Genomic DNA, 17,709 nt, shown 5'->3' with positions numbered 1-17,709 from the left:
TTATTACACCCTTGTAACACTTTGTCTTAAGTTCAACCTGTTGTGCCTTATAATTCACAAAGGCATTAACTAAAAATGGTTTATGTTGCCTAATACCAGGAGCTACCTGGAGTTTCCTAACAGTGATGATTCATAAGGACAGCTGAACACATACAGATCACTCGAGAAGTCTCTGTGCTTGAATTTTAAATGCTATGTGATGGAAAAAGTAGGATTCAATGTGCTTAGATACCACAGTATAAATACCTGCACAAATTAGGGTAAACAGCATTTTGGGCATTATAAATAGTTTTTTAAAAGGCACTGCTGCTAAACTGGGACACTGTAACTCCAGGGAGCAACAACAAATGGAACCCCAAAGAGCTTAACCCCAATGACAAGACAGAAGGAGATGGAATTTGTCATGGGGCTGTGTCCTAGATCATGGCTTCTAAATATCACAATCAATTCCTTTTATTGCATTTAGAAACAAAGAGGAAGCCAGTGCTCACAGTTATCCTGCCCACTGAGGATGGGCGTCACTACAATCTGCATTAGCACAAGTGTCTAAGTGCTCTTCGAGGGCAGTGGTTTTCGAATTTTTTTCCTGGGGACCCAGTTGAAGAAAATTATGGATGCTGGGGATGAGGGGTTTGGGGTGTGGGAGGAGCTCAGGGCTGGGGCAGAGGGTTGGGGGTGAGGGCTATGGGGTTGGGCCGGGAATGAGGGGTTCAGGGTGTGGGAGCAAGCTCTGGGCTGGGGCAGGGGGTTGGGGTGTGGAAGGGGGTTACGGCTTTGGGCTGGGGGTGCAGGCTATGGGGTGGAGCCAGGGATGAGGGGTGTGCGGTGCAGGAAAGGCTTCTGGGTTTGGGGGGGGCTCAGGGCTGGGGCAGGGGGTTGTGGTGTGGGAGGGAGTCAGGGCTCTGGGCTGGGGATGAGGGGTTTGGGGTGCAGGAGGGGCTCTGGTTTTGGGGAGGCTCAGGGCTGGGGCAGGGGGTTGTGGTGCGGGAGGGAGTCAGGGCTCTGGGCTGGGGATGAGGGGTTTGGGGTGCAGGAGGGGCTCTGGTTTTGGGGAGGCTCAGGGCTGGGGCAGGGGGTTGTGGTGTGGGAGGGAGTCAGGGCTCTGGGCTGGGGATGAGGGGTTTGGGGTGCAGGAGGGGCTCTGGTTTTGGGGAGGCTCAGGGCTGGGGCAGGGGGTTGGGGATGCAGGCTCTGGGGTGGGGCTGGGGATGAGGAGTTTGGGGTTCAGGAAGTGGTTTCAGGTTTGGGGGGGGGCTCAGGGCTGTGGCAGGAGATTGGGGCATGGGGTTGGGGTACGGACTTACCTCTGGCAGTTCCTGGTCAGCGACGCAGCCGGGATGCACCGCGGACCGTACTGTGGCCTGGAAGTGGCCAGCTGCATGTCTGGCTCCTAGGCAGAGGTGCTCAAGCGGCTCCGCACAACTCTTGCCTGCAGGCCCACCCCCCCAGTTCCCATTGGCCAGCAACTGGCCAATGGGAGTGTGGAGCCAGTGCTCAGGGCGGGGGCAGTGTACGGAGCCCTGTGGCCCCCCTGCCTAGAAGCCGGACCTGCTGCTGGCCGCTTCCGGGGCACTGTGCAGTGTCGGAAAAGGTAGGCACTAGCCTGCCTTAGCTGGGCAGCACCGTCAACGGGACTTTTAATGGCAGTGCTGACCAGAGCAAGGCGACCCAGCGCCTTACATGCTGCGATCCAGTAGTGGGTTGTGACCCATGCTTTAAAAAACACTGTTCTAGGGTAGCTGCAAATAGACACAGTTGCAGTAATGTAGCTTAGAAGTGGCAAGGGCATGGACCACCATAGTGAAGTCTTCATTACTAACAGTCCAGCTTTATTACACTATAGAGTAGAGACTTATGAGGGAAGTGCTGGAAGCTCTATTGCTTGGACCATTTAAAATTAGTCTAGATAAAAGCACTAGGAAATTTATGGCAGTAATAACAATAAAATAATTAAATCTTGAATAGCAATTTTGATTCATAGATCTTTACTATGCAGAAGAAAAATGCTGCTTTCCCTTTATTGTTTTAGTAGCTTATGGTTAAAACAGTACTGTACTGTATTTGCTTTTTTTTTTTGGTCTGAGCTGCTACGTGATTGCACACTTCTGGTTCCAAATGCGGTGTGTGGTTGACCGGAGAGTTCGTAATTCTGATGTTCATAACTCTGAGGTTCTACTGTATATATCATCACACATTTTACAGATGAGGAAACTCAGGTAGAAAGAGATGAAGTGGCTTGCCCAAAGTCTTACAATAGGTCAGTGGTAGAGCTGAAAATGGAACCCAGGTCTTCTGATTCCAGTCCAGTAGCAATGCTATTTTGCCGTAGAGTATGAGCTAAATGATAACATGGGCTTTTTCCCACATCTTACTACTATGATTCGCTGTGATGGTCTATAATTTGCTGATGCTGAAAATGAGTTTTCAGACTCCAGAGGGACAAGGTGGGTGAGCTCATATCTTTTATTGGACCAACTTCTGTTGGTGAGAGACACAAGCTTTCAAGACACACAGAGCTCTTCTTCAGGTCTATTGATGCTGGTGGCTAAAAATTATATTACTTTGGGTCACTTTTACTTTAAACAATAGTGTCATCTTTTGCCTACCTGTTCATAACCATTGGTGGCATCCCCATATTGCTCTGTGCCATTACTTTATTGATACCTTTAAGAGCTACCATTTTTGCTTTCATTATGGGATCAGTGATTGCATCAAAATCTATGAAACAAAAATAGTAAAGAATTACATAGCTGAACATTTTGATTTTACTGAACTACCAACATAATGAATATTTCCAGTATTGGCACATGTACTAATCCCTTTGAATTTAAATCAACTGTATTACAATCATTTAACCATGCATACTGCAAATTAATTTTTTTCTTCACTTTATAACTAGGGATTAACATGCAGGTTTCTATATTCTGTAAGAAACTTGCACTTCTGCAAGCATCTCAGGAATAGGATTGACAGTGCTATTATAGCAAATGGAATAACTTTCATTGCTACAGCGAGCCAAGAAACGCAAAAGAAGGGATATTAGTTTGAGAGAGGCTGGAACAGGAGACATGGCTAGAGGGCGAATCTGTTAAATTACAATCACCACCAAGTTAATGGAGGTATTTGAGAGGGCTGCCTTAGTCACCATGAACAGTGACATGGAGAAGGAATTTACTGCTATTATGAAATAGAATTTATATATATAAAAAAACCAGGAAAAGGAGTCCGACTTGTGCACTTAGTAGACATTATTGATATTGATACGTCAGTGACCGCTAGTCAGAAAGCTCCAGTTGTGTTTAGACTCCTGTACCACACATTGACGCAGTATGTTTTTTAGCATTTTCGTATTACATTACAAGCCGTGGATTAAAATACCTGTTTTATACATCTAAATAATATAAATTGATATGGTATTTGTCTAGTGAACTAACCGGCATGAAAAAAGATATCACATACATACCAATATTGGGGAAAAATGGCTCTGAACGCTGACGAATCATGGCTTGCATCTGTCGCTGCTGCTGCTGCTCCTGCCTTTCCTGATCCAAAAGATCCTGCAGAAGAAGGGGCTGCTCCTCTAGCAAAAGAGGTCTCTCACGATTTTGCTGCTGGGCTAGAGTCTGAGGGAGCATTATCTGCTGGGGACCAGATATGCCACTAGGACCAGGGCGGTTTGCCAAAGCCACGGCTTGATTACCAGGTTGTCCTGTCCCAAAGCTGTGATTAGTTGACTGACCTTGGATAAATCCTGGATTTACTGTTGCCCCTTGAGAGAAGCTATGGTTTATTCGTGAAACCACGGTCAGATTTGAATTTAAAGTGTTTTCCAAGATTTGTCCAGCAGATGTCATTAGTGTTTGTGAAACACCCGATACGTGATTTGTTTGTGTTGCTGGCAAAGACTGAGGTGAAGAGCCTAATGTCCTTATGTCTGAGTTATCTGAACTCTCATTGGCCAGCAGACTTGAAAGGACTGGTGTGGACCCAGAAATACTGCAAGAACTTATAACACCCTGAGCAGGCAGCTGAGCAGCATTTGGACTAGACACAGTTGTTTCCTGATGCGCAGTAATAGTTTTGTCAGGTAATTCTGGATTATTAGGCTGCACAGGAGCTTTTTCTCCATCATTTAACTTTGTTTCAGCAGCAAGCTGAGGGCCTGCAGATTCCACATGTCCACCATTTTTTTCATTTTCAGACTTCGTTTCCTCTAATGAGTTTGGAGAAAGCACTTCTGTTTTAATCTCACTATCCATAGAAGATTTCTTCTGCGGAGAAAGAGCATCAGCAGGGACTGAAGTTTTATCACTTTGTTCTTTCTGTTTTGGTTCTTCTGTCTTGCTCTGGATATCTAATTTGTCATCTATAGGAACACTAAGATCCAATTCCTCATTAAACATACTTTTTTTATCCTCCAGATCAAGTTCTGGGTCTGTGTATGCAATTATGTCAAATTCCCCTGATCTCAGAAGGTCATCAAGGTGAGGATCATTGGTTTCTAGATTATCTAAAGTGTCCAATTCATCTCCTTTCCCATCCTCTGGATCTAGATTTAGATTTTCAAGATCCTCATCATCTAAGTCCTTGACTTCAACCCCATCCAGGTCTTTGACATCTAAGTCTTTTACAGAGGGATCATCAGAATCAAGCTTCTCTTCTAATCCAGTTGGCTGGTTGGGAATCTGTAGATTCCCAGGTGTCTCAGTGGGTGCAGATGTAGGCAAAGGAGTCCCTGAAAAAGCATCATTAACCGGGGGATGACTTAAAGAACGCATGACAAGCACGGGCGGATGGTCATGATTATCCTGCTGAGATTGTGGCAAATGCTCCAAATTTGTAGACATCTGTAACTGGTTAGTTAGACCTTGAGGATTACGTCTCACTGGATCTATGTGTCTTGGACCCTGAAAGTCCTGCCTAGGTATGAATCCTGTATGCCGCTGATGCTGGGGTGCTGTCTCTATAACATTAGCAGCAGAGGAATTAAAAGGGAGTCTTGGTCTGCCATCAGGGGCTCTGTGGCGTAACTCAATGAATGCTTGCCCCAGTATATTGTGTTGCTGAACCTGAATACCCTGTGGTGGAAAATGCTGAGACAGTCCAGCTGGACTATTCATATGTGTGTTGTTCAACGGTCTAGGCATATCTATAGACAAAGATCTTCTCAGCTGTGGTGGAACTCCAGCGCGTTGCATTTGTTGTTGAGGCCCAAGAAAACGTTCTTGACCTGTTGGTGGACCATGTCCACCTCCTGGAAACCCAAATCTGAAATCAAAGATTTATTAAAGAATTAGTTCTCTTGATTCATTTGGCCCACCTGATCTGGCATATTTCAGAAAACAACTAATTGCTTCAATATTTTGCATATTATGTTCTTTAATACATTTAAATAAATATTTTATTTTGACCAATCTCAAACTTTAAGTGAGCTTTCTGAACTGAATGAAAAAATATAACTAAAATAACTGCATTCATTATGTTTAAACAAACAACTTGTGCTGTACCAACCCCTCAACCCAAATAATCTTGGATAAAAATGCTTCTTACAGCAAAAACTATCTTGCTAGACATTCCATATTTTAATTGAACTCAGTAAGCGTAAAAGAAAATTGGGGGACCAACCCCCCCCAATATTTCAGTATTGATATTTATTTCACATCTTGGCACTACTTAAAAAAATAATGACACAGAATACAAGTTGTTTCTTGATTGTGTATACTTTACACAAGGACAATAATATTTTCATTGACACCATATTCATAAATCAAAACTAAAGTTGGATTAAATAATTTTCTCTATAAATGCCTAAAAATGCAGTTTTATGGGCCTTGTATACACAGGTGGCATAATGCAAGGAAAAAAATTCCCATCCTTCATCTCCCCCAAACTGCCAAAAAACCAACAATGTATTACTAAGTTTTAATTGTTGAACAATTTCCAGTAACACACACAATCAACTAGAGTAAAAATATAGGCTGCAATAACCTCAGATGCTTACATGCATACTTAACTTTATATATTTACTTCAAAGTGATTACACATGTGCTTAAAACTAAACATGTGTATAAGTGGTTACAGGATTGGGGCTGCGGTAGGCAAATTACATCAGTGTTGCACAGGCCATTTTACAGGAAATCCTTATAACAGTTTAGAACTCTCTCTTAAATACTTATATTTTAAGAAATCAAAAATCATACCTAAGACCATGAGGCCTCATTCCCATGGCAGTCATATCTCCTGGAAATTGGGGTCTATTAAACTGCCCATCAGCAGGAAATGGTCCACGTTGATCTTTTGGGAACACTGCAAACCTTGGACCACCTGGAGGGATGATGGATGCTCTAATATTCCCAGGGTAGGGAGGAGGAGGTCGGTTAAAAATCTGATTTAGATTTTCTTGCTGCCAGTGTTGATGCGGAGCTGCATGGGGAGGCGTGGCTGGATCCTGTAGTGCTTTTTCCTGACGGATAGCATTCTTCTTCTGCTGCTGTTGCTGCAGAATAATTTCACGCAATTTCTGGCGCTGGATTAAAAAATATATTATGTTCACTACTGAAATAAATCTACTTTCAAAATGTTATAATCTATTGGGTAAAGTCCCCAAGAGCCAAGAATCTTGTATAAACAGAACAATCTTTCCTCCCACTCACTAAAAACGCCCCCCCCCCCCTATAATTCCCTTGCAAACTAATCAAAAACCAGATGACATGATTCAGGGTATTGGTAAGAGGCTAGTGAGATCTTTCACCTCAAGGCCCCCTATTCACCAAGGGTCTGTTGATAAATTGTTTAGTAAATTGCTTGATCACACTTTAGTTCATTATGAAATATATTCAAGAGACCAAACAACCAATACCAGTCAGTTTTATTGCTCAAAGTCAATAACAGTATAGTACAGAAAGAAAGGCTCAATATGAGACCAGTTTCTAGAAAGCCTTCTCATGCAGTGTTGTTAAATTCACCTTACAAAGAAGATGCTTCCAAAGTTACAATGCTAAAGTTATTCTTTTTATACTCATCCTGTTTGCATGTAAAAAGGTACTCTGTGCATCATCTGAAACTAGATTTAACCAATCAGCTTTCTATTTTGTTTTTCTGATCCCATGGTACACCCCCAATCTCTTTGTTCTGAATACAGGCATTCCAGGTACCAAAGGGCATGAAGGCACCTCCTAGGTGTATACCAGGGTAGAACAATCATTTATCTTGTCCTTTTCCTTTGGGACATTCCAGGACTGGTGTGAGAGAATAACTCCTTATCTGTTGTTATGGTAAAACACCCATATGTCTAGATCCTGACAGTTTTCCTATCTACTTAAGCCAAAGTTTACTTCAACTAATGCAAGGTGTTATGGGAGACTTGACAGAGGTGAACAGAATAGTGGGGAGTGGATAATACATTCAGTTAACATAAGAACCCACACTTACATTAATACTATGCCTAACGTATATGTCTTGGTTAACAGGACAGATCACTAATGTTAGCACAAGGAGCTGTCATTTATACTTTTGTGCCCCAATGGTGCCCTTGCGCAATAAGGAAAGGTGAATTCTGAAGGAGGTCAGGTGATCAGAAATTTAGCTAGGGAAAACTACTTTTGGTCTAACAGCAGTGGCAGACGCTACCCTGGCCAGGCCCCCTTCCTGGCCAGCACTGTCAATTTTTAGGCTGCATTAGGCTCCTAGAGTTCCTTCACACAAAAGGAGATTAAAGCTCCACAATTCTAACCTCAGCCTCAGCCACATCCCCATCCCAAGGTGGACTTTCTGCCTTCTGATTTTTCCCAGAATCTACACTAGCATAATCCCAGAAGGAATGTGGTCCAGGACAGCAGTGATCAAGAGACCTTACTATCTAATACTTATTTGCTATTTGGTGGTTTATGTGACATGTTTTGGTGTTCTTGGTCCAGTTCCTAATAGTCAGGTGGACATACTGCAGAAATCACCAACATAATTGACGTCAGCATTCTCAAACAGAGAAAGGACGAATTTGCATGGAAACCAATCTACCCCATAACCTCTAGCAAAAGTCCCTCCAAGTAATCATGGAGGCACACTTGTAGAGGACTGTGTGTGAACTCAAACAGCCAATAACCCTGCTGTACCTAGCCTGTCGATAAACAATTTAGACTGTTACAATATTAGTGACTTTTTCTTTACTCTTCCTTCAAAATCCTATTAAACGCCTCACAGGTCTGTCCAACTGTTCAAGTTCTTGAAGGTAAAGAAAACTTTTAATCTGTAACATTTAGAAATCTCAAAAAATGACACAAAACAGTTTTTATCTACATTCGAATGTCACAATTTTAAGGTCCAATAGTCTGAGATGTGTCAAGGCCAGAAATAATCACATTATATCAGAGGTGGTAAATACTCTATGCAGAATGCTGAACTGCATTTTCAGTCATGGTCAGTGGGCCAGGGTTACATAGTTAGGTTCATTCAACGGATCCTCAATCCACACTGTATCTCCTTCTGATGATGCTGAGAAGTTTGCTAACAAAACTGTGGGTAGAAGGCCCTGTGGTAGCAACTGTGATTTAGTTACAGTAGAACCTCAGAGCTATGGATGCCTCGAAAATGGAGGTTTTTCATTACTCTGAAATGTTCCGTAACTCTGAACAAGAAGTTGCGGACTTCAGCCAGAGGGTGGTTGGGGCTGCAGCTGCGCGGGGATGTGTGTGTGTGTGTGGTCGGGTCATGGCCCCAGGTCGGGACTCAGGGTTTCTGCCCCGTGGGAGCACTATGGCTCAGGGCTTTAGACCTGGGGTGAGCACTGGGGTTCAGGGTGTCAGCCCTGCAGCTCTGTTTCCGACTTTGCCCTGTAGGGGGCGCTGAGGCTCAGGGCTCCCCACAGCTCTGCTGCCAGTTTCAGTTGGTGCGAGTGAGCTGGGGCTCGGGGCTGTAGCTATTGGGGGAGTGCTGGGGCTGAAACCAGTGCTCCTCTTGTAGCTAAAGGCTTGAGCCCCGGCACCCCCTGTGGGGCTGAAGCTGGGAATGGAGCCACAGGGTGAAGCCATGAGCCCCAGCACTCCCCCTAGGTCTAAAGCTCTGATGCTCCCAAGGGTCACAAGCCCTGACCCTGCCCGCTTGCCCGGACCCCTGACCCCCCATCATGCAGCTGCAGCCCCAGTTCTCCCCCACCCCACTGAAGCCTTGAGCCAAAGCCCAGAGGCAGTACAGTATTTGCTTTTTTTCCCTGTGTCTCCCCCGGCTGATGCCTGATTGATTACTTCCAGTTCCACAGGGTGCCCGGTTGACTGGTAAGTCCATAACTCTGGCGTTCATATCTTTGAGGTTCTACTGCAGTAAAATTACTGTCTTATTCAGCATCCATCTGTGGGGGGGAAAAACTAAACAGAGCACTTTTGAGATCACATCTATTTCTGCCACTTATTTGGTCATTTGCATGAGTAACTGCTCAGTTTATACCATGTATACTAGCACGCCTACATTTTCTGAAAACCTGGTACGTAAAGTGTAATAATTAAGCTTCAGATTTAACACACATCTCAATGGCAGCAGTTTGCATCTCACTTGGGGTCTGATCCGACACCACTCAAATCAATGGGAGTTGTGCCACTGACATCAATGAGTGTAGGATCAAACTCTTAGGCTATGTCCACACTGCAAATTAAGGTGTAACAGTTGCATGGGTAGGTATGTGCTAGCTTTAATCTATCTTATGCAGGTAACAATAGCAGTAAAGATGTGTGGCATGGCCTAGCCACCCCAGAACAACCCTTTTAGGGGCCCTAGGTACATACTTGGGTTGCTAGCCAACGCTGAAGTCTGTGTTGCCACACCTTCATTACTACTGTTACTGGCTAGATCAAATTTAGCCTTAGTATGCCTATTCATGCTACAATATCACCTTTATTTATGGTGTAGAAATACCTTTAGAGCGGCTGCTTCAGACTAGATGGCACTATCTTAGTCACAATTCAGAAAATTTTCTTCATAAACATAAGAATTAGAAGCTTATGCCTTAAAAATATTGAAAACTTGCATTCTGCATATTCTGATTTTGTCAAAAGGGGCAGGGAAACATGTCAAGTGGCCAAGGGCTGGCCAATGGGCTTTGTGTTTCACACCCCCACTTTATAACAATGTAAAAGGGGAGATTCCTCTAATTGTGACATTTTAATAGCAGAAACATTAAATTGTATACTGAGCTCACCTGTCTTAGTTTCTCTGTGTCTGCCTGAGACATGTTCATGGTATTCTGTGTATCTGTTACTCCTGTAGTTGGTGTTGGGCCAGAAGCTTGTGAGACTGTTGAAAACTGCTGCCTTTGAGAGCTCATTGGAGAATTTGCAGATGCATTAAAGTTGCCCTCAGATCCAGACCTTTGCTGGTCAGCTTCATGGGCATGCTGACTAGTTCCAAAAGTTTCTGGCTGAGGTCTTGGAGTCATTGGAGGCTGATCGTAAGGATCATGTGCTGGGGCTGCTGGAGCATGGCTAAATGATTCTGTTACAGTAGGTCCTGCTGGTCTTGGAGTTTGAGAACATGGATCTGATGGTCTTACAAAAGTGCCCTGCAGAGTAGTTCCTCTGTTTTGGGATGTCTGCAGGAAAGGATCTCGATTTGGCATTAGTCCTGGTCTTCCCGTGGGTCTGTTAAAATTCTCTGGAATCCCTGGCCTTGAAGTTGCTGGTGGCTGAGAATAAGGGTCATTAATAACTGGCCTTGGTGTTCCAGGAGGTTGGGCATACGGATCAGAATGTCTCTGATTTGCTGGAGACTGAACAAATAAATCTGCTGGCTGTGTAGGTCTAGGCGTGGGTGGTTGCTGCATATATGGATCAACAGTGGTGGGTCGAGGTGTTCCTGGAGGTTGGGAATAAGGGTCAGCAGATGGCCGAGGAGTACCTGGAGATTGGGAATAAGGGTCCTGAGAGGCTGGCCTTGAAATGGGTCCAGACTGAGAGAAAGAGTCACTCTGCTGTCGCATTACCCGGGGTGGATGGGCAAAAGGCTCCTTTATTGCAGGGTGAGGAGTCAGAGGAGGCTGGCTATATGGATCATTAGACTGATTGTGGGAAAAGCTATCCACTGGCCTTGGTGTCAAGACAGGCCTTTCATATGGATCAACAGCAATGCGTCTTGGTGTTGGTGGCATTGATCCATAAGGATCTTGTGGGGACTGTGGTGGGCGCATTGGAGTTTTAAAGGGTCCAGGGCTGCCATCAACAATGGGAGTAGGAGTCAGTGGTGGTCGTATGGTGGTCGCATATGGATCAGCAGGACTTATTCTTTGTCTTTGAAATATATCTGTTCTAGGAGCTGGTTTAGTGAATGCGTCATTGCTTCCAGTTGTTAAAGGAACTTTCCCTGATTGTTCCATAATTATGGGAGATCTTGGTACCCCCAAAGGTTTGGGGAACTGATCTGCTGCCATTACAGGTCTGGGTGTATCTGGTGGTTTTGCATAGGGGTCATTGCTAACTGGAGATGAAGAACATGAATCTCTAGCTGGTGAAGGCCTGCTTCCTGCTGGTTCACTTACTTGAATGGGCCTGGATACAGATGATGGTGGAGGACAGGTATCCACTGGTGTAATGGTATTTCTTCTAACAAAGTTTTGGTTAACAGGTGGTGGCCTAGGTGTTCCCACCATTTTAGCATATGGATCCATTGGAGAGGGCGGTCTAGAGTTTGTAGAACTTGGAGGAAACATCTGTTGTGATTGAGGCTGAGGCGTCTGTGACTGAGCAAGAAGATCCTGTACTGGCATTCTAGCTGAGGTTGGGGGTGGAGGTGGAGCTTGTGGTTTGAGGAACACATCATCTGAGGATACTGAAGTAGGGGTACCAGGTAGTTGTTGTTTTGTAAATAGGTCTTTGTGGAATGTCTGTTGAGCAGGGGACATATTTCCATTGCCAGTCTGAGGTGTTAAGGGGCTCTGTATCCCACTACTAGGTGTGTCTGAGCCAGACTGGTTCAGAAGCTGTTGTGAACCGAACTGTTGTTGTTGTTGCTGCTGTTGCTGCTCATTTTTCACTTGCTCAAGTTTTTGTGTGGCTTCAATTTTGGCTTGCTGCTTACTTTTCTGACGCATTTGCTGGTTTAAGATGGGAAGAGAAAAGGTTACATTTATTAGTCCAGGGAACATAAGCAAGGGCATTTTGATGACTGAGCATCAATGAATTAGCATCTTTAGAGACACATGAGATCAGTTAAGAATAATTTAAAAGCTTAAGTACAGTGGGGGCAGAATGCCTGGTCATTTATGAAACTAAATTACATTGGCATGCTCCCCATTGACCAACTGGGGAAAAGTATTTCCCAGACTCCCAGAGGAATAAAGCTGCTTGCCAACCATCCATACTGAAGAAGTGATGCAGCCTCATTGACAAGAGGTAAAGGGCTTTGGAGAAAAAGAAAAGTGCCAGTCTCACTTAAAGTGAGAGTCCCCAGGGTGAGGGCCTTTTCTGTGACATATGACAGAAAAGGGCATATGCCATTGCTCTTGGCTGGCGCCACAGAAATAAAGATAATTAATTATGTTAAGAATCAACTGAAATGGAAAAAATAAGTCACAAATATTTTTATATACGTTTTCTACTTATGACAAAAATCTTCACTCTATGCAGAGTGCATGTTATGAATTTATATTTCCTTCCTTGGGTAGATTAAAATTGATTTTAATCCATTAAGCACAGCAACTGCCAATAAAAAAAATCTCACAATAATAAACGACCAAATATAACACACCTGTCTGAATTTCCACTCCTGCTCATGTTCCGATTCCCTCTGCTTTAAAGGATCTTTAAAGAGGTCTGAGTCGATTCGAGAGCTATGATCAATGCTATCCTGTTGCTGCTGCCTTTTCATGGAGTCATTTGACATCTGCACTTTATTGATGCGCAGAGCAGCTCTATTATCTCTGGCTTTTTGCTGAGGAAAAAAATAAAAATACAAGTAATTTTTCTTGTTTTCTTTTGATAAGTGTAAGTACTGCATCTACCCATTCTTCCTACAAAATCTACAACCAAATTATTTATGTGGTCTGATTTAATCGCACACGATCAAGAACAAACTAGGTTACTCTCTTGTAACCAGAGCTACTAACTGCAAGTTTATAGTCTCGACAAAGCTGCAGTGTGGGATTTGTATATGTCAAACCATGTGAGGGCAAAAGAATCATTAACAATAGAGGCTTTAAATGTAGGTTAGGAGATTCTGTTTACATGCAGCACAGGGATAAAGAAATTCAAATATATCAATACACACATCAAATCTCATATTTGTGTGGTCCAAGATCTGAAGAAAACAGGTGGCTCACAGGTAAGATGAATCAACAGAGGTTCATTTGGACTCATCTGGAGAACTTCAGTTACAGGAGAATCATATGCACTAGTGGACTACATTAAACAGCCTCTATGCATCTCACTCTGACCCAGGCTAACAGTACAAGCATAGGATTAAGGACAAAGAAAAATTGGATTGCACAATAACAACTCTTAAGATAAGCATTTTCAAGCAATACTGGAACTTTTAAACTTTTAATGGCTGCTTCAGGGAGTCGCTTCTGGCTGACATTTTGAATCTGGCTCCTTCTGAGCATCAAATCCTGACAGTTGCTTTTTTCAGATTTATGTTACAGTTCTCAAATGGATATTGCACCTTGCAGAAATGAACCTTTTAAAGATTTTAAAAAGCAGTCAAGGATGACAGCCTCAAAGCCATAATGGCAGCTGAACTAATGCCTGCAGCTTCTTACAAAATCCTCAAATTGGTGTGGCATTTTTGCTCCCTTTTTAAAGTGATGAGATGGTACATATTAAAAAGTGATAAAGTAAAGAAAGCTACAGTAAGAGCAGGAAAGCTGGCTTTTGAGCTTCAGTCACTTGGTAGTTTTAATTATCTTATTCAGAATGAAAGCTGTTAGAGGTGGGGACTGTGGTTTTTTCTATGTTGGTACAGTGTTAATCACATCTGTAGTCCACGAATAATAACCATCAGCAGACATTTGGACTGTAAGCTCTTTGGGGAAGAGTATCTCTCTTACTACATGTATGTACAACACCTAGCATACTGATCTCGGCTGGGGCCTCTAGGTAATATAAATAAATAAATGGACGTAGTTTATATTAAGACTGAATGACTGAGAAAATAGCTTTAGAAACAAGTTCTAAAATTACAGAGGTTTACAACTGCATCTTCTGGAACCAGTGAACTTTTAGTAGTTTTAAAACCAAACACCCTGCAGATTAAATGTCTCCCAAAGTGTACAAATGCTAGTTTTAGTTATTTTTACCACATATGGTGCTCTTTCTTGTGAGCTTGCTTTTCTCCACAGTTTAGCAATCTGCTTCACTCTTGTAGTCCAGTCTGCAACAAAAACCAATATATTGTTCTAGTTTGCAGGATTTTGATGATTTTATACTTCAGACAATTTTTAGAAGTAGAAACAGTTAATCCTTTGGTGAAGAAAGGTGCATAATAGAACTGTTACAAAATTTGTGCCCCTATACAATAAATCATTCACTTACCTGGGAATTCTTCCTTTAGGTTGGGGAAGTTGATATTTGTGTACAGCACAGGTGCTACTGTTGCCATTTCACCTAGTGCTTCTTCTTTTTCCCACTTCAGAGTGCTTCTTTGAGCATTGGACATTGTATCCCCTTCTCCTTCCATAGCGGGAGCAGATGGTGTCCATGAACTGTTAGGATCATTTACTATTGGATTAAATGCTGGGTTCTTATCCCTGACAAATCAAAAAAGATGTTTAATTTTCCTCTCAATATAATATGAAAATTTATTTTGTAAATACTCTGTTAACTACTCCAGCAGTTAGTATCATGTCTTTTGAAAAGATTTAAAAGAGCATTTAAAATGTATTTAAAATGTATTTAATGTCTCTGTCAAATAATAAACATTTGAAGTGTGCAGTGGCAAGTATGCTTGACAGATACCACTCAAGCTAGGCTCACTGATGAGTAATTCCACATTCTTCAGCTTGACTTACCTGGTATCACTGTACGGTGGTTGTGTAATAGGAGAGAAAGTGCCTAGTCCACCTCCAGGAGCCAAAGGTGTATGAGGGAGATGGGGGTTAAGTCCAATCAGGCCATTCATAAGTGGCACTCTTGAAAACACACTTTCCCCTGGAAGGCAAAAGTTGAAATGATCAATGTAAAGAATGAGTGTCTGAAGGCTTTCAAGGTGTTCAAGACAAACTTCGGTGAAGAACAGGCCTTTAGTCTAATGAGAAACTACTTATCTGTACATTCTGTGTTGCTCGCCATGAATACATTTATGCTGTAAATTAGAAGGTTTCTAACCCTCAGAGGAGTGAGGCTCTAGTGCAACTTCCAATAGCAGTAGTAGGAGGAAACAGCCTAACTAGTTTTAAACTGGAGCTTGATAAAATGATTTGACAGGATTAAATGATGGGACTGTCTGTGATAGGAGGGGACTCGACTCGATGACCCAGGAGGTCCCTTCCAGTCATATGTTCCTATGTGCCAACCTTAACCTTTTGGAGAGGATTTACGAACATATATCATTCTCCACCACCATAAACTTTAGTGAGTCCTTTGTACATGTACATGTTTCTTATGATTTTGGCAAGTCAAAGGATTCTCTGAGAATTTCCCAACTTAACTAATTTTATATCTCAGGCCAGACTGTGTTGTATTATTCCATCTTACATATATGTATCTTTTGGGGTGGGGAAATAGAAGAGCAACTTTGAGCATTTATTTTTACTTAGTTAGTGATTTGAATATCAGTTAATACTGCTTGGTTATATATTATTAAATACTTGGAAATGAATTAATGGAAAACAACCTAAAATTCACCAAAAGGTGCACACAACTCTTCTATATATGGGTGCACAGCAGGCCCCAAATCCTTTGTTATTTGAACATATTTTTCTTTTACTACTGGCAACTGGGTATCCATGGGGCCTACAACCAGCAGCTAGGATCTCCTGCTTCTACAACAGAGGTAACTGGTGGTTGTTCAGATATGAGGGTAAGGAACACAGTGGGGACGCAGTCCTTATTGGGACCTAGGGGTGCTACTGTAATAGATAACAATAATAAAAGCTAAGCCCCTTCAGCTGTAATGTAGCAACTGAGATTGTCTGGTTGGCAACTGGCAAAGACTAGAACATGGCACACAGACAGCTCTACAATATCCCAGGCTGCCAACCATTGTGATATTTCTAGCCTTCAAAGTTCTCCCCTAAAGGAGACACAGCAAATATTATGAATTGGTGTTTCAGCAACAGCTATTACTATTTTCTGATCTCTCAGATTACAGCCAGACAATGAAGTTACTCATCTTGTGTCCCCCTATGTGTGCTCCACTATAGGTGTATCTACATCCCTGCGCTGCTGATTGGAGAACTTCAGTAGCAGTGTCCATTGGGCCCTCACATGCACAGTCTCCTCGTGCTGCACCATGAGGATAGAAAGCCGCGTGGGCTAACCGTCCTCAGCTCCTTCTCTACCACAGAATCATAGTGCGAACTCCAAAGTAGGGGAGGAGGGAGATATAGTGGAGCAGCCCCAGCGACACACATCTCGAAGAACCATCGTTACTGCACAAGGTGAGTAATTTCTTCCTCTTCTTTGAATAGTGTCCCTATGGGTGCTCCACTGTGGGCGAATCCAAGCAGTACCCCCCTTGGAGGGCTGGGACTTCGTGGTCGGTTTAATCACAGATTATAGTGCTGTGAAGCTAAAAATGACATCAGAGGCAGAGTCCCTAGTGATTGCATAATGTTCTGTGAAACTGTGGACTGCCGCTCTGCAGATCTCTGAGATGGGGACATTCTTAAAGACGACGACAGACGATGAGATAGATCTTTTGGACTGTGTATGGATCGTTCATGTTACAAATCTGGTAGCACTGTCTGATGGAGGTAGATGTAGCATGGAGGATGTCGATAAGCTGGTGGTGCGTATCTTTAACCTCCTCCAATGGTATGAGGAGGGTTTCCACGACTCTCTTCGCCAGCTCTTGGAACAAGCGGAAGTCATCCATCATGGAAGGTGGTGACAGCACGACTGCTTCATCCAGCGAAAGAGAATATGGCCTTGGGTGTGACCTCCTCCTCTGTGTCCACCTCTTGCTCCTCCACTTCTTGGGGTTCTGAGGCCTGTGATGCTGTAGCCGAGGGAGCATGACTGGGAGACTCTTGGACAATGCACAGTGCCCTCGAAGTAGGCTGTTGGTGCGCTGCACAAGGGCCCCAGAATGACCACTGCGGTGGCATAGGGCCTGATGGAGGTGCTCCTGGGTGACAGTACCCAAGATGGTGACAGTGCCATCTGGTGGTATATTCCTGGACCCTGTCGATATTGGGTCCCATAAGGAGCTCAGGAGGAGTATGGAGAAACCCCTTCCAGCTCGCTGTACGATCCATCACTGGACATCAGAGGGGCATAGCATGATTGTGGGGAAATACCCCTTGGTCAGCCATGACTTGGTGCTGTGATCTCAGCACCGAGGGGCGGAGAGTCAGGAGTTTCCAACATAGCGGGGTCACTGACCTGATGGAATTCTGCAGGTACTGAGCATCCTGGTGTCAGTGGTAATGCTGGGGGAGATGGGGACCTTGTCCATACTGATCTCTCCGGTGCTGGATGGGCGATACCGATGACAGCTCATGTACCAGGAGCATCTTAGGGTGTTTGCCCTTGTCTCTAGGTACCAAAGATTCGGTGCCCATGTCCAAAGGGT

General features: G+C 43.5%; 1 protein-coding gene across 19 annotated transcripts in view; it reads right to left on the bottom strand.

Annotated features, from left to right (window-relative positions):
* Positions 1-17,709, bottom strand: part of KMT2C (lysine methyltransferase 2C) — a 335,375-nt gene that overhangs the window by 39,254 nt on the left and 278,412 nt on the right. For all 19 annotated transcript variants that reach the window (XM_073334588.1, XM_073334594.1, XM_073334591.1 and 16 more), the window contains 8 exons: positions 14,984-15,122; positions 14,508-14,722; positions 14,273-14,346; positions 12,727-12,909; positions 10,187-12,073; positions 6,201-6,526; positions 3,464-5,268; positions 2,607-2,718 (listed from right to left, as the gene is read on the bottom strand). In XM_073334588.1, the coding sequence (XP_073190689.1) occupies positions 2,607-2,718; positions 3,464-5,268; positions 6,201-6,526; positions 10,187-12,073; positions 12,727-12,909; positions 14,273-14,346; positions 14,508-14,722; positions 14,984-15,122 (4,741 nt within the window). The remainder of the gene's footprint in view (positions 1-2,606; positions 2,719-3,463; positions 5,269-6,200; positions 6,527-10,186; positions 12,074-12,726; positions 12,910-14,272; positions 14,347-14,507; positions 14,723-14,983; positions 15,123-17,709) is intronic.

This window comes from Lepidochelys kempii, chromosome 2 (genome assembly GCF_965140265.1).
Source record: "Lepidochelys kempii isolate rLepKem1 chromosome 2, rLepKem1.hap2, whole genome shotgun sequence".
In the NCBI taxonomy this organism is placed as follows: domain Eukaryota; kingdom Metazoa; phylum Chordata; order Testudines; family Cheloniidae; genus Lepidochelys; species Lepidochelys kempii.
The sequence above is the reverse complement of the archived record's forward strand: the minus strand, read 5'-3'. Positions and strand labels throughout refer to the sequence as shown.